Here is a 16418-nt window from a genome sequence, read left to right as displayed (position 1 = left end):
GGAGAGGTGTAAAGGTAAGCTGAAAAAAACTGTCAACAGGAACAGTTCCATTTAAACCAGTCATATTTTTATATCTCAAGATGAGAATTATAGATTTTATCTCAATAGGCTCACTGGAAATAACAATACCAAATAAAGGGATGTTTCCCTAAACACAGTCTGCAATAAATGAAATTGCACTTGAACTTTATAAAGTTGCTTGAACTTCTATGTATTCTATAAAGAGTTTTTTCCCCCAAGATTATTTTCCTCCAGTAACATTTCAACAGGATTCTTGAAGTGGCTGTGTTTCTGACCTGCAGAACATACTTCAATGCCTATAGAAAGTAAGAATCAACTGAATTTAATTTTATAGCAGAAACCACAATGCCACTTAACGTAAAGTATAAAAACGCATCACAAATGGCTATAATGAAGAGAGCACATTAAACCAAAGTAAGATTGTTTGGACTGAATGAAGTTTCCCCCTTTTTACATTCACAGTCATTCCCAATTTTCTCCACTACTTCACATTCATTATCCATTTTCTACCCTCCATCTCTCTTTTGGAAGGCAGGTACCAAACAGCAAATAACCACTGAGAACAGGTAATACCCTGAAAAATATCTATGGGTCTCTTAAACTTTGCTTGCCCTCATTAGAAATATATCAGGAATTCTCTATTTTCAGGGATGGAAAAGGCTCTTTTAGCGTCATAATAACATGAGAGGCTGCCGTGCTGCATGCAGGATCAGATGCCATGGCCATGCTCCCTTCTTTGCAGCACCACAAGCTGAGTACCAGCCTTAATGAGGTATTTGAAAATCTGACTGCTGAGCATACACATTGCAAGAAAAGAAATTTATTCCCGGGCCTGAAAATGTCTTGATGATGATACACATTTTTTTGCTGTGATCTTTGCTGGCTGCTGGGTTTTCTGATTATAGCTTCTCTAAAGCAACACGGCTAAAGTTCCTTGCGCAGCCACCTTGCTTTGACTTAACACATGGAACCTGGTGAAGGGAATAGCAGTGGTCCAAATGTGATTAGGTGGATGGAAGGAAAACAGAGCAGATGTTTTCCACAGGCAGATTACATCTGGTGGCACACTACACCCAGCTGATATTTAAAGGCTGAGGTATGATGCTGTCCCTCCTTCCAGCAGGCAGTTCTTCCTGGCATCCAGCAGATGGGACTAGTGGAGAATTATTTCCAAGGCTGGCCCTGCACAGAGCTGCTCTCAGGAGGAGAGGAGATGGAGCAGGAACTTGATACCCCTCACCTGAGAGAAGAGAGGTAGGCAGGTTGCAGGTGATGGCCATCAGCGGGGACTGGGCTTCCTGCCCTCCTGGTAACTCTTTGTACGAATTCTAACCTTAATGGATGACTTGCTATAGTGATTTCTTAGCACATTTTTGAGCTCTAACCTGTAAAAAATTGCATTATGTGGATGACCAAAATGGCGTGACAAAACCTGTGGAGTTTTTCTTTCCCTGACTTGAAATCAAAAGGTACTGTTTTCAAAGTCACCATTCTGCCTGTCGACACACAACGGGAGGACAGCGTGCACAATAGAAAGTTAGCTATACTAGAGGATAAACTTTCTCTCCCTCGTCCCTTTTCTCTTAAAACACAGGCTTGGTGTCATCAAGCTATGCAGCAAGCAATTAATAAATAAAGACAATCCTGTAACACCACAGTGCGGCGGCACTGGAAAAATCTTTACTGATAGGTCAGACCCAAAGAGATTATTGCATCATTGTGAAATGAGCAGTGCCAAAGCTTCAAGGATTTAATTATGGTCAAGTGTAACATGTTTCACTCTCTGCAGAAAGACTACAACCAGAAAAAGCATGTTAGGCTTTAACTACTGATATATCACTGAAATTAATTTCAGCCATTACCTTACCGCATTCACAATTAAAACTCTATTTCCAGATGATGCTTTTTTCTACATCCATTATTATGACTATAGCCACAACTTACTTGACTAAAACCAGGTATTTCAAGGGTTCATTCATATTTATTGCAAAGAAACTATATCTCTGGCTTAAGTCACTCAGAGAAAACTTAAACTATGAGAGAAAGTTTAAATGATCATCTGGTTCGGCAGATTATCAGATGAACCACATTTTCTCAATCCTAAATGTATTATTTCACTGGACATTCACTGTTTAGAACTGGTTGGATAGAACATAAATTACAGGATTCTCAACATCTTTTCACTTCATTTTGTTCCTTTAGAAAGAAAAATGTGAAAGACTTTAAACAGAAACTTCACCTCTTGTACTCTGACCCAGCCCAATAGACTGACTGGATCATGACATGAAAAGTCATCTTGATCAGTGTACTGTAAGTAAGCATTGTGCCTGGCAAGAGACTTTTGAAGAAATAGAGAAAAGGAAATGCTAAAAATTAGGACTGGACAAGTGATGCTCAAGTAAATGACTTGCAGAAGGAACAGTTAAACTCTGCTTAGCCTAGAGTATCTATTTATCTCGTTAGAAAGGGAGGAAGCAGAGCATGAATACACTGATAAGAAAGCAAACTATAGAGTGGAGAAGTGACTAATCCCAAAGTCTTTGACAAACAGGTTTTTCCACTTTAAAAAAACCCTTCTAATGAGTCTCTCTCACTGAGTGTGTTTGACTGATGAAGAGTCTTTCTGCAGTTATTGCTCTTCACTGGAACTGGGTGCAGAGCAAATGGAAAGGCTTTAAGGAGCATGTCCTCAAGGCAAAGAGCTGGAAATATATTTTACGAGAGAAGTGAGACAATTTTTCCACCATATTTTTATTCACCCCTGGATCTCCTTTTCTCCAGGCAGAAAAGCCAGAGCCAGTGCATTTTCCTTGAGTCTTCCCCATGACATTATTTATAATAAAAATGTATTTTCCACTGGATGGCTTCTACAGTATCTACCATCCTTCTCTTCCCACTACTGCAGCAATCAGTGATTGCATTTCTTTAGGTGAAAGCTGTCCTCACAATATTTACTTTTCTATTACACTGGTAATTGAACAACAATTTGTCACTCACTCCAAAGGAGGTAAAAAAAAGTAGCAAATGACATGTCATGTCATTTCAGGCCAGAAAATGTAAATTATTTTGAGCCACATCACAAAACAAATTGGAACATCTGTTTCTTTCCCCCTGGCATAACAGCTTAAAAAACCAGAAGTTTGAGGATCACAGTAGCACCATACAAAAAAAAAATAAGCACATCAGATGCTAAAAGACCTACTTCTGTCCATATATTGGCTATATATTCCATATATAGCCAAGCTGACTACTGCCTGATAGGTTCTTGCTGTCTCCCCTTAGCATTTTCTTTGAGGTCATAAAAAAACCCCATGCCCCTTCCCCACATGATATATTTGGTAGAAAAGAGGCTAAACAAGGATCAATCAGCATGCTCAGCAAGCTGGCAGAGCAAGTGGAACTTCTAACTCCACCAGCAAAGAGGATTCTCCAGGAGTGCCTGCCCACCTTCTCTTACAGAGAGGCATTTAGCATGCACAGTGAGGTGCAAGCTGCAGTGGCAGCCCCCAAATGAAGCAGATAATATGATAAATAATAAGCCAGCCATCAGACAGGAGAAGGCTGTCAGACAAGAGAAGGCATCAGACAAGATCATGATGAAAGATCAGGGGACAAACCCTTGCAGTTTTAGTATTCTTCATATTTTCTCTGCAAGACCCTGGAAGCATGTGGCTTCTTACATCTTCCACTGTTCTTGTGACAAACATGGCAAGTCAAAAATATTAATAGCCTGCTGGCCTCTTGGCTCTTCCCATTTCAGAGCTGAGGAAGTGCTAGGTCTGCTCACACACCTACTCCTCTTCAGCAGCATCTTTCTTCACAAGCAGCTGGCGACATACTTAGAGATGAGGCTAAAGTCAGTGCCCCAAAAAATGGTACAAAAAGACATTTTTCAGAAGAAAACAGAATTGCAGATACTGTATTCTTCTATTTAAAGGAAGAAATTCTGTATAACCAGGAAGAAACAGTCCATTTTTACCCCTCCAACACAGAACCACAGAATACCCTGATCTGGAAAGGATCCAAAACGATTATCAAGTCCAACTCATGAACACATAAGCTATTAATAATAAAATTGTTTTTGCTACTGAGAAAGCTGTATTTATATCATCCATAGGGTGTCAACACCCAGAATAAGGTTTCCTCAAACCTTCTCCTCCTTCCTGGGATAGAAGTAAAAATGACAAAGGGCCAACACCTGAGGCTTTCATCTTAATTTGTGCAGGTACCACATCCTGGAACAGCAGGTTTGATCCTGCTGCATCTCTGCATGGCTCTGCCATGCAAATCCAGGAGCATCATTTGCTTCTCTGCATGGCCAGTGACTGTGGCATCTCTCCATTGGTCTGACCTGTGCTTCTTTCTTGTATAACAAATGCAAGTGCAACCAAGATCTGGCAGACAAGGGACGCCAGTTTTCAACTATCTTTTTTACAGCACAAAAATACTGCCATGGTAATCATGGCACTAATGACATGAAGGTCCTTATAGTATAGCAGAGAAACTAATTAATGAGAAAATTTAAAATATAGGCCTTGATCTGCATTCTGCACACAAGTAGATACGCTGGCATCAGTGAAATCCCTAAAATGTGAGAAGAAAGCACATGTACATCCATATAGACACTTGAGATCATACAGCCTGCAACTATTTTCAAACTATTCCAGTGGCAAAATAATATTAGACATAAACCAAGAAGCACATACACACAAAGGCCATTATTGCAGAACTACAAACATATTAAAGTGAATCATTAGGGTGGTGGCCTGAGTTGCTGAACATTTTCAGTTTGCACTTTAATTTCTTTTAATTAAATTATGATTTAGGTCACTTTTAATCACTACTTGTATTTAACCCCTTTGGGGTACATTTTAAAAAGGGTTAATTATGAGTTATCTGCAGTAATTGTTTAATAGAGTTATGAGACTTCTTCCCTCTGTGCTGCTTCAACAAACTACTGTGCTGCAGGTGCAGCCCTGAACATGCTACTGTGAATGCACCCAGCCCAATGAAGCTTGTCAGCCCAATAAATAACAGGGTTTCATTTCCACGCAGCATTTTGTCCAGGAGTGTGGGAAAAGAATGAGAAACCTGTAGCTTGAGTGGCTTATCTCAGAGGTTAAAAATAAAATGATTGTATTGCACCTATTTAACATCCTGAGAAATACAAGAGTCTCAGCTAAAGCCTGCTGAAGTCACCACGCATGTTCCCCCTGCTTCACTCTTCTGTGGGTCATAAGACAACTAACTCAGCTTCATCATACCTCTCCTGGCTAGGGAAGAACCAGGCAACAACAGCTACAGCATCAAATTAAGTCCTGGGAAGACAGGAGCATGCCCGTTTGTCTCAACTCACTGCTGGGAACATGGTGCTCAGCCGGCTTTTCACTGGATGTAACTCTCCATTGACTCAGATTGTGCAATACAGGTGCTGGGCAAGGGGTGTGGAACATTTCATTGCCAATGATGCTGAGCATCACTATTCCTGTGATGGTTCAAAACAAATGAAGGGAGACATCTCCTGGAAGCTTGAGCTGACCAACACAACCAGAATATGGATGGATATCACACCCTAGATGTCACAGGCAGTCTGTGCAGAGAACAAAGATAGAACTGGCATTTTGATGCAAAAAAATACACACACTGTGGTGCACAGTATTACTACTGTTCTCGTAGTGTATAAAAGTGGACAGAAATTGCTCCTGTGAGTTGATGCAGAGTTCACAGCACTATAGAGAAGTCCTAACTCCTGGCCCTACAATTAGCCCTATCCAAGACACAGAGAAACAAAACGACCCCGTGAGGGCAAGTGCAAAATAAATGCACAAATTTTATTGTTACTATATAAATTTACTCTTTGTTCATACTTTTACAGTTTGCCTAAGATCTGAGTAACTATGTACCATGACAGACAGCCACATGGCTTCTTTTCCAAGCCACAGTCAAAATAAAACTTGAGACCTATTTTGATTTTTCACAAATTGAAGAAACTGACAGAGAAGCCACAGAGAAGACTACACTCATAAAAAACCCACACAAAAAGCAAACAAAACCATGGACTATTTGGCATCAGTATTTCGGAATGAAGGGACCAGCCCCATCTTCTGCACTGGACCCAAACAATTGTGACGGTTTACTGTTATTCACATCATGCCTAAAAATGAGCAATGAATTCCTTGACAGATGAGTCCCCTGCAGGTGACTCGGGGTGTGTCACTGTGTAGAATTCTCCTCTGACAACACTGCATTAGTCACCCCAGTAACTTAGTCTTTTCAACCCTAGCTCATCTCAGAAGGAAGACAATCTACTCTGAAGCACTCAGGGCGAAAACAGGAATTGCAAGTGTCTTCCTGGTTCTGTTACACAGATGTACATTCAGTTGCTAAAAGAAACCCAAATGGGTAAATGGCCAACACAATAGGACTGCACATCACCTGTGGAGGCCAAAATGAGCTGCGTTTTCCAAGCTCTGCACAGCCACTGCAAGGCAATTCAATGAAACAGCAGAAGCCACTTCACCGATGAAAAGAATCTTCTAAGAAATGTTTGCTCAGAGAGAAAATACAACTGAAAATACAGATAACAACCTGTTTTACTCCTGGCTAAGTGCAAGGTGATCACCTAATATTCTGAAAGCTGCAATCAGTCAAGACAGATGGTAGACTTCAAAACAGAAGCAAAAAGAGAAGCTATCAACCACAGTGGATGGAGGTTAATTGCCACTTTTTAAATATAACCCATCTGCATTAAGGTGAACTGTGGCGGTGCAGGTGGCTCCAGCCACTCTGTCTCCTGAGGAGAATGCAGACAATCAGCTGTGGTGGTCAGCAATCCAAGCTTAGTATATCACTTTGCAGTTACGGTGAGAATCCATGATTCCTTTATTCTGATATTTGCATGTTTTCCCCTGATAAGTTACTGTTTTCCCCTCCCAGTTTCATGTATGGAGTTACATATATTCATTTCCCTTGATTAATATGCATATGTTCTAGAAAGTTCTTTGTTCCTCGATGCCCCATTGGATCCTTCCCTAAGTCCCTCCTATGTGTTGTTCCCATTGGTTCCTTTACTGTCAACCCCGCCTACTTGTCCCTATTCCATTGGATGTAATCCCTTTCCCTGCCTGTCTCGTACTGAGTATAAAATCCCTGGACCCTCCTATCAATTTGGCTCTTCGTCCCTGTCACCTGAATAAACGTCTGTGTGGAACACATACGAAGAGTCCCCTCTCTTTTACTTCTTCACCTCTGCTACTGCATGTGCTCACAACAGTTCAAGGGTGAGGAGCATACTCTGTCTGCCTGCATATATTTGTGTGTGCCTGCCGTAGTGTGGACGGGTCCGTGGCTAGACCTCTGGGCTCTCTTTTGGACTAGCACACAGCACACCGTTAGTGGAACATCTCACAGACATGTTTGATACACATCTTTCCCAGGGAATTTCTTCTGTAGTACTTTATCTTCAATTAACATTTTACTAAAGGATTAGGTTTGGTGGCAAAAAGAAGACACTCAGTTCTAAGCTATTGTAATAAAAAGCAGCACTCTTAAGGCTGAATAAGTGACTGTGTGTTTTTTGAAGTATAATTATGTGACTCAATGTTCATTTTTAGTACATTATGATTGGAGCAGAAATTCACTGAAGAATATGACTGCCCCATGGGATGCAAAGTAAGAATGTAGCTACAATTTATCCCGGGATAAAAGAACTGCTTGCTATAAACTGCAGAACATATTAAAACTAATCAGAAGTCAAATCTAGATAATATTAATTCATATGTTAGAGAGACAATCAGGCCTGCACAGTTAGAAGAGCCTTAGAAAAGATGCTTAGAACATCTGTGTAATGGCAAGAAAGAGCAGCTACTCTGTGCATCCCACCAGCTCCAGAGAGGATTGAGCCCACCTTGGAGGGATGTAGCACAAGCCAAGTACCATGGACTATGGTGGGTGCATACACTAGATCCCTCTCCATGAAGCTAGGGAGTGAGCAGCACAGCTGCAAAATTCATGGCACATAAAGGAGAAGCAGGAACAGGAAGCCTTATGTTAATCTCAGAGGATTAAGCCATAGAGGTTTATTTTCTAGTCCCAAGACTATATGCTTTTTACCATTTCACAAAAACTTTTTGTGTGTCTCCCTCTTGATGAAAATCCTACTAAATGGCCATGACCTGCTGGACCAATGAGTTGTCAAAATAAGATATAGTTTTATTTTGCCTTATTTCTGCTATGTATTTCAATCACCAGACTGACATCTCTCATGGACAGAGCATCCACCAAGTCAGGCAGGTGCCAGCTGGTGAGCCTATATTTCTGACACAACATTCAGACATGTGATGTTAGCTTAGAAAGCCAAGAGGCCAGATTGTGATGACCCCATCAGGCAAAGGAACCAACACCATCAACTCTGTTAAAGGTGATTTGTGTTCCTTTTGACCTTTGTGGTTTGGCTTATTCATCAACCTGTTCTCCTTCCCACCAAGTGAATGGAAAGCAGACAAAGTTCATCCTGGACAAATAACTCCAACAGACCTGCTCCTTGCACAGGTGATCCTGGGAGACTGACAGCCTATCAGTCTATCAGGATGAATCAGATCATTCATCTGGGGAGCAGCTTTTGAGAGAAGCTGGAGTAAAACAATTTCCAGAGCTCCAGTTCTGTCTCCGCATCCCTTGAAGGAGGGCAAGGAAATGGCTTTTGCAGCATGGATTGATTATTTTTCTGCTGGAGGAAGAGAAAAAGCAGGCAATTGTGCTGCTGTTACTGGATGTGTTACTCATCTTTGATACAATATTGATCTCACACAGACCATGAAGGGAATGGATGGGGCAGCTCTTGGGCAGGCTCTGCTTTATATCTGAGAAATCCCATAAAGAAGGAAAGGGCAAACAGTTTTGCTTCTCCCACTATCGGAAAAATTTATTGCACACACCATGCTGTTCACTAGATATGGGAGGACATGTGGGGAGGTAGGTAAGAGAAACAAGGAACATTTAAAATTTTTGTTTTGTTAGGCTTTTGTATAAATGATTTGCCTTAGCTTGGTGACAATAAGTAGGATGAGAACGGGTGACTGTGGCATTTGTGCCAACTCATGGCTGCTATGCTGTGACAAGTACTGCCATTTTATTTACGTAACCACTTTAAGATTACATTATGAAGCTACTGAAGTAAGATGTGTGTATGTTTTGTTTAGTGCCAAATGTATTTTGTTCACCTGACACTTTACAATCAGTCAATCAATGAATGCACCTGACCAAGGGAAAGACAAAATTATCCCTGCCTGCTTTTACTCTCCCAGGATGCGGGAAAGTGGTGGGAGAAAAAAAAAAAGAACAAAAAAGCAGAAAATTATATGGCAAGTTTGCACATGTCAAACCTGAAATACTGCAGGGAATCTGCGAGTAAAAGATGTTTCCCAGTCTATCCATTTTCACAGACAATACCTCTGCAGTGAAAATCTATGGAATACAACCACTGACATAAGAATCTGCTGTGCAGCTCACACTTTTCTCTACCAACAGTCTGGAGGCGGAGAACAATATATTTAATAGCATAATAACAGACACCATTAATACTTTAGTGGTTCGATGTAAGATTGCTTTCATTAGCATGTCAAATGTTTATTTTAGCTTACTGCAAAACAAGCTCCTTACTCGCCTTTCCTTGATTACAAAGAGGGTAATAATAAAGGAACTTACTGTACCCAATCTTCTGTGGAGGTTTTTACACGCACTGAAAAGATATTGCTCCATTGCCTCTAGCCAATGAACCAGCCTGGTGAGCTGGAGAAAAATATTACAGCAGAAATATTGCTGAACTCAGTGGAATAGGTTTCAGAGACTGCCACGAGGGCAGACATGAGGCTGATATCATTGCAAGTTGTACTCCCATCTTCAATCTAAAAGGACACTCACAACCAAGCAGAGTAAAATACATTGGGTTCTTCCCATGTCTCAGTATATATTTGTTAAATATTTTATAGCTGGTCATGTTACCGAGGGGAAAATAATACCTTATGTTAAATTTGGACTTGCTTTTATTGTTAAAAGGTAGGAGTTGGGCTTTTGGGGGTTTTTGTTTGTGGTTTGTTTTTTTTTTTAGTATTTGTTTACTTTTTTGTGTGTGTGATTTTGGGTGGCTTTTTCTTTCCTCTCTTTTTTTTTTTTTTTTTTTTTTTTTAAAAAAAAAAAACCCAAACAAAACAACCTGGGGTACCTAAAGTGAACTATCCCAAATTTTAAACACACCACAAAGCACTTCAGTTTTACCCTAAGGGAAATTCAACCAAGTTGACCTCAGGCAGAGTTTGGCTTTGTTGTGTTTTATTCAAGACTGTTTATATGCATAAGCTACTCAGTTTTTCCATTAAAAAGAAAAAAAGGTAGCTTTTTGGAAGTGAAGACAGACCCCTACCTAAATAAAATTACTCAGACATGTAGTTGTGGTCCATGTTACATATTCAGAACTTTCATAATCTTCAAGGTGCTCCATTAAAAGTTCTTTTTATTAGTCAAAACCAACAGCTAATAATTGGACCAAGAGAAACTAAATCCTCTTCTCAGACAAATACATGCAAATCCCATTTACTTCAATGGAAATGGCTCACAGGTACGATACATTAGACTCCAGCCACCTGGCAACTTGACAGGAATTCAGTGTCTGGAGCCCAACTTCTTGTCTTCTCTTCCAGAGGCACAGATAATGCCAAAGAAACCCAATCCAGGTTTCTCCACAGGCCCCTCAGCAAACACTTTAATCACCTATTCTTTCCTCCATCACAACAACTCTCAAGGCCAAATTTAGACTTTCAATCCTAAACATTACAGGTTTGGTTCCTGCCTAGGAGATGGGGGATCTGCCACTGGCTATATTAGATCTTGCAGCAGTGATTACGTTTTACAGACTTCAATTCTGCACCAGCAAAATCTTCTGTATGGCATCAAATTCAAGGAGTTCAGGCATTTTACAGCTCAGGAGTAATGCAGTAATTCTATTGCCATACTGTTTACTTTGCCCTTCCAACATATTTATTTGTCCTTCACAAAGTGAACTGTAGGTCACCAGGAAACATGGATAGGCACAGAGAAATAGGAAACAGTATCTAGGGAGCCACAGAAAGAATGAAACAACATCATCAGTTAATTTTTGAATGGAAGGAAAAGCTTACACTTTGACAATACTTTTTCTCTTCCTTTTGTTTTGCTTTGGTTTCTTTCAAGACACAGATACAGGGAAAACTCTTAGCCACACTCCATGTAAGAATATATTGTAAAACAGCTATTGCTCTGCCTGTTTAGGAACACTGAAAGTGTCACCACGATCCCACCTGTGGGTTAGCCCCCATACAAATGGACATGTGGTTTGTCATCGCTAAATTCTCTAATCCAAACATAAAATTGGTATTTTAATTTAATCTGGGTTCAGTGCAGCATGAAAGGAAAGACACACAGGAGTGATGAAATTTCTTGGGTCCCTCCACACCTTCCAGGTGATGACAGCTATTGCTTTAACTACTTGCCATTAACAACCAGCCACAACATTAGTGACAGGATGTTACTAGCAGTTACTTAAAATGATAGATGTTAACCCTTTTCTGCTCTTTGTGACTCACACTGTACACTAGTCAGAATATTTTAGGAGCTGCTAGGTCAAAATGCTGAAGATTGTGGAGCCACTGGTTGAGGCGCAAAATGAGATGTGTCATTTGAGGAATATTAGGTCAAAAAGAACCCATGATAAGGAACTGTCATGGATTAAAGATTAAGGTTCCTCCTTTTAACTATTTCACAGAAGGGGAATTTCTTCAGCATTGGGGTGTTTTGCTCTTCCACATCTCTGAAAGCAGTGTGAAACTGTGCACTCTGAAAATAAGCCTTTGATGTTAACATCTTTAATCAACTCTCCCAAAGAGATAGAGATTACGAAAATACACTTTGATACAGTTTGACAACAGCATAGACCACATTTACATCCATACACATGGACAAGCTTCCCTGAGCAGACTCAAGTGGAGGAAAGTATCCTTAGAGGAGCAACACTATAGGCATAACGTTAATCACCTGTGACTTCTAACTGCAGATAGATGCACTACACTGTGTAAGGTCTAGAAACATAAACACTGTAAAAAGGAAAACAGCAAAAATTTCTTGTAGAAAAGGAAAGTAATGATTATATTGCTCCATGTTTAGCAGCAGGTACCTGGCCAACTTAACCAATCAGACTATGACCCAAGCCCTGTACCATGTGGATTGTACTTCGGCTTTTAATTACATCGTCAGAACAGGTTAGAGATAAAACAGCAGCAATTTATTAAGATGTATCAGCAATAATCAGTAGACTATCATACAAAAATAGGATTTGTAATTGTGAATCTACCTTAGGATGAAATATACTACATAAGACTTATCCAGGCCAAAAAGAACTTCCCAAGTGTGCAAATGGCATTCTTAACTGAAAGCTTTACAGTTCTTTCCCAAGAATTCAAAATAAACTTTTCCTCCAAATGTGAATTGATTAATAGCCCTGACAAGCTGTTAGACCACCTACCTTCAGCATCATCCTGCAGGTCCTCAGGCTGCTCTTCTTTGCTCTTTGTGGGAGATGGAGGCTGGCCTTCTTTAAACATAAAAAATTATAAATTACATATGTTATTTGGAAATGGTTTCATTTTATCAGATATTACCATGTGTGATAACACAACTCTATGTTTTATCTCAGCACTCCATTCAGTACTCAATGCCTATCTTTCTGTTATTAAAGTTAATTATTGCATCATCTCTTATGAGATTTATAACATGTATCTGTCTTTCAGTTTGGACTGCACTTTCTCTGACTTTCACAGAACAGAAGTGAAGAAAGCTCATACTGAAATAACATACTGCTTCACAAGCTCTTTATCTCTACAGAAACAGTAATTAAAAACCCGAAGCAAATAATGTTTTAATTTGTACTTCTAAACATAATATTTATTATACTGCATTATGAAACTGTGGAGAAATAATCTGAACGAAATGATTTTTTTCTCTCAGCTCAATTCTCCAGTCACTGTTTTAACATAACAAATGAATATAGACTGAAATGAATAATTAAATGAAAGGTAGAGAAATAAATTTGATAGTGAAGTTAAGGAGACGAAAGCTTTACAAGATAGAAACGTTAGGGTTGAAAAAAATCCATTCCAGCCTTTCAGACAGTAGGCAATATCAAGCTGGAGGAATGGGAGTAAAAAAGTAATTGAGGTCCATTAAATGTGAAATCTCCCTGACTTATAGGGACTGAAGTACACAGTGTTTAATCTCAGTTGGTAAAACTTTAAAAATTATGATTTTTTTCTACATATTTTCAAAATATCCTGTCATCATAACATAAATTATGACATTACTGTTTGTTTGCTATGACACACCTCAAGGTACAAACTGGTAGCAGAGAATGCCTGTTAGTAAAAAGGGAGGCCAAGCTAGAAATTAAGCATAAAAGGTATTAATAAATTAAGACATTTCATGCAAGCGGGTTCTCTAATTAAAACATTCTTTGAACATCGTTGCTTAACCACGAAAGCAGTGACTGACAGACAATTAAAATTCAATTAATCGCACCTACTGAATGTATTCAGCCGTGATGGGAAAACTACTTTCTGTCATTTGACTTTCTGTCAAACCTCCTGATTCCTTGTGGCTAACTGAGGGCTTGGGTGCAGGAGAAGCCTAAAGAAAGCATATTTTTGTGTGTGCTGGAAATAAACTTTGACCACTTGTAACTAGGAAACTTCATTCGCCCTTATTGCTGTTGCCATTAGAAAATAAGAATCATGGTATTACTTCAAACTGATTAGCTAATTAACAACTGGGAAAGAACTATCTACACATGTTTTATAAATTGCTTAAGTGTTTCAAAAATTCCCACGGTCTCTTCTGCTGTCACATATATGCCACACAATCATCTACTCTTTATGTTGCTGGAGTTTTAAATGGCTCTTGACAATCAAATTCCCAGCTCTCATAAAGGACTTGGCTCTGCTAAGAACCATAGATCCTCCCCTTTTATGTTCTAGCCTTCCACAATGACATATATCTAGAAGCAAAATGCTGAAAATTTCAAAACAGGAGGTATGAAAGTAGTTAGGATGTGAAAAGGGAACTTGCAGATTCAAGGACTGTTGGACTAGTTGGACTCAATGATCCTTGTGGGTCCCTTCAATTCAGGATATTCTATAACTCTAAGAATATTGTGTTCATTCAAAAGACTGTTTCATTCAAAAGACTGTTCATTCAAAAGACTGTTTCATTCAAAAAAGGGAGTGAATGATTGGCTTTGCACGGAGCCCAGGGAACACAGAAACATCCTCTGCCCCTCCTCTTGGAAAACTGGTTATTCGATCCTACTTATGCCCAAAAAACCCAGAAGAGCCATGGATTGGGAAGATGCAAGAGAGCTCAAAATATCAACAAAAATTCCAAAATGGAGATCTGTATGTGAGTAATTAAATTCTATCTCACTGTCTTAATTTTAATGAAAGACCACTATGAAAAAACAAAGGCTGAACTGATCATTGCTCTTATAAATTTCTACTAGAAGGGAATTTCCATTTCTTTCTAGAACTACATACAGCTCAGAGCATGAAGGGTCCTTAGCAATCAGTAAGTAAAGCCAGTTACTGCAAAGCAGAACAACCCTTGAGGTTTGACTTCATACCATGTGGTAGACTTCCTGAGTGCACTTAATACAGGACGTCATGTGTCATGTTATCATGTTTGCTCATCTGAATTTGAAATTCAGACACTGTATTTTGAGGAAAACAGGAGTTTTCAAGTGCTAAGATGAATTCTTTTCTGGAGTGAAGAAGGCAGGAGTAACCACAAGAAAATCCGTGGGGAAAAATAAAGGCAAAACCTGCCAAATAAAGACATGCTTTGTCAACCCTTTAAAGGGCTCAAGAGCAATGCTGATAGACTTCAACAAGAACTTTGATACAAAAGAGAGATCCTGAAAATAACCAGACTTGTGATGACTTATTCATGCCAATGCTTTCAATTTCTTTTAAAAAATAACTTGAATATTTATGGTGGACCGTATCAATGGCTTCTTTGGTTCAAATGCCACTCTGAACTACCTACTATGTTCTCTTTTTTGGCTGAGAATAATTCACATTAGGGGACTGAATCAATAGGAATGCTTCAATCAACACTTGCCTCTCTACTGATGAATGGTATCATCTAACCAATCTGTGAAGTTTCCTCCAGTCCCACACGTCTAATGTCAATCAAGTTAAAGTGCAAATGTCCAGCCAGGTCTTTCAGGACTATCAGAATACATTAGATAATAGAACCAACATCTTAATTGACAAGCCAAAGACTGAGAGGGAGGAGGTGAACATTCAGAGAAGTCAGAACAGTTACTATCTTAGTAGATAAAAGAAGAAACGATCTTTTTGCACTCTATAAAGAGCTTTCAAAATGCTCACAAAAGGATGTAAAGGCAGTGTCCCAGGAGAACAAGAGTTCAATCGCAATTTCACTATTTTTTAGCAGACATCCCTTATTCCAGAGACAGAAAAGGATCTATGTTTACCATGATCAAAATACAACTCTTAACCCTTTCTGCTCTCCACCAGTTCCAAACAGTTAGCTAAATATTACAGAAATTTTGTCTGCAAATTTCTTTTTAAAAAGAGCACACCTGGACAGGTGTCTGAACTGATAATATTAAAAGCTTTTCTAATTGTGATCATTTGTGCAAAAAGGTTTCTGAGCTCTACTACTGGGAGAAATATTTCTTCTTTATAGGCTAATTCAGGGGGTCAACAAGTCATTTAAATCTCAGTCTGTCTCCAAGTAACCTATTTCCAAAATCCTTCACAACTTCCAAATTTGCCTTGCTGCAAGGGATTGCTACTTTCCTCTCAGGAAAAAAGATACTCCCTCCAAAAAACAATCTCCAAGTGTAAGGGTGTGCATACAGTGGAACATGCAAAAAAATTCTGTATTTATGTATCTTGATTGTAATAGGGTGTTATTAGGTATTAGGCCTTGTTAATGTGAATGAGATCCTTCATCTTTGCCTGTGGCTTCTAAGTAATGAATAGGTAATAAATTAGGATGCTCAGAATAGAAACAGCATAACCAGCAGGGCTTTTATTAGGAACAACTACTTGATGGGAAATGACAGTAGTGTGGCAACAGACTAGAGATGAGGTCAAAAGGCTTTGGTACCTGGCAGAGACTGAAGGTGAACAAGGTTGAGGGAGAATACAGATTCAGAATTGAAAGTTTTTCCTGAGTGTTTTTTTTTTTTTTAAATGGTAATTGTAAGAGAATTGACTTCTGTCAGCACATAATAACATTAATATGTGGTGACATAAGTCAATTCTCCTACCATTAGAAAAAAAAAAAAG

General features: G+C 39.2%; 1 protein-coding gene across 6 annotated transcripts in view; it reads right to left on the bottom strand.

Moving 5' to 3' along the window:
- MACROD2 (mono-ADP ribosylhydrolase 2) overlaps positions 1-16418 on the bottom strand; it is an 893899-nt gene that overhangs the window by 59227 nt on the left and 818254 nt on the right. For 5 of the 6 annotated variants that reach the window (XM_039569266.1, XM_039569264.1, XM_039569267.1 and 2 more), the window contains one exon: positions 12575-12643. In XM_039569266.1, coding sequence (XP_039425200.1) covers positions 12575-12643 — 69 coding nt within the window. The remainder of the gene's footprint in view (positions 1-12574; positions 12644-16418) is intronic. The other variant, XM_039569265.1, reaches the window with a different exon arrangement.

Source organism: Corvus cornix, chromosome 3 (assembly GCF_000738735.6).
Source record: "Corvus cornix cornix isolate S_Up_H32 chromosome 3, ASM73873v5, whole genome shotgun sequence".
Classification (NCBI taxonomy): domain Eukaryota; kingdom Metazoa; phylum Chordata; class Aves; order Passeriformes; family Corvidae; genus Corvus; species Corvus cornix.
Note: the sequence above shows the minus strand (reverse complement) of the source record. Positions and strands in the feature narration are given on the sequence as shown.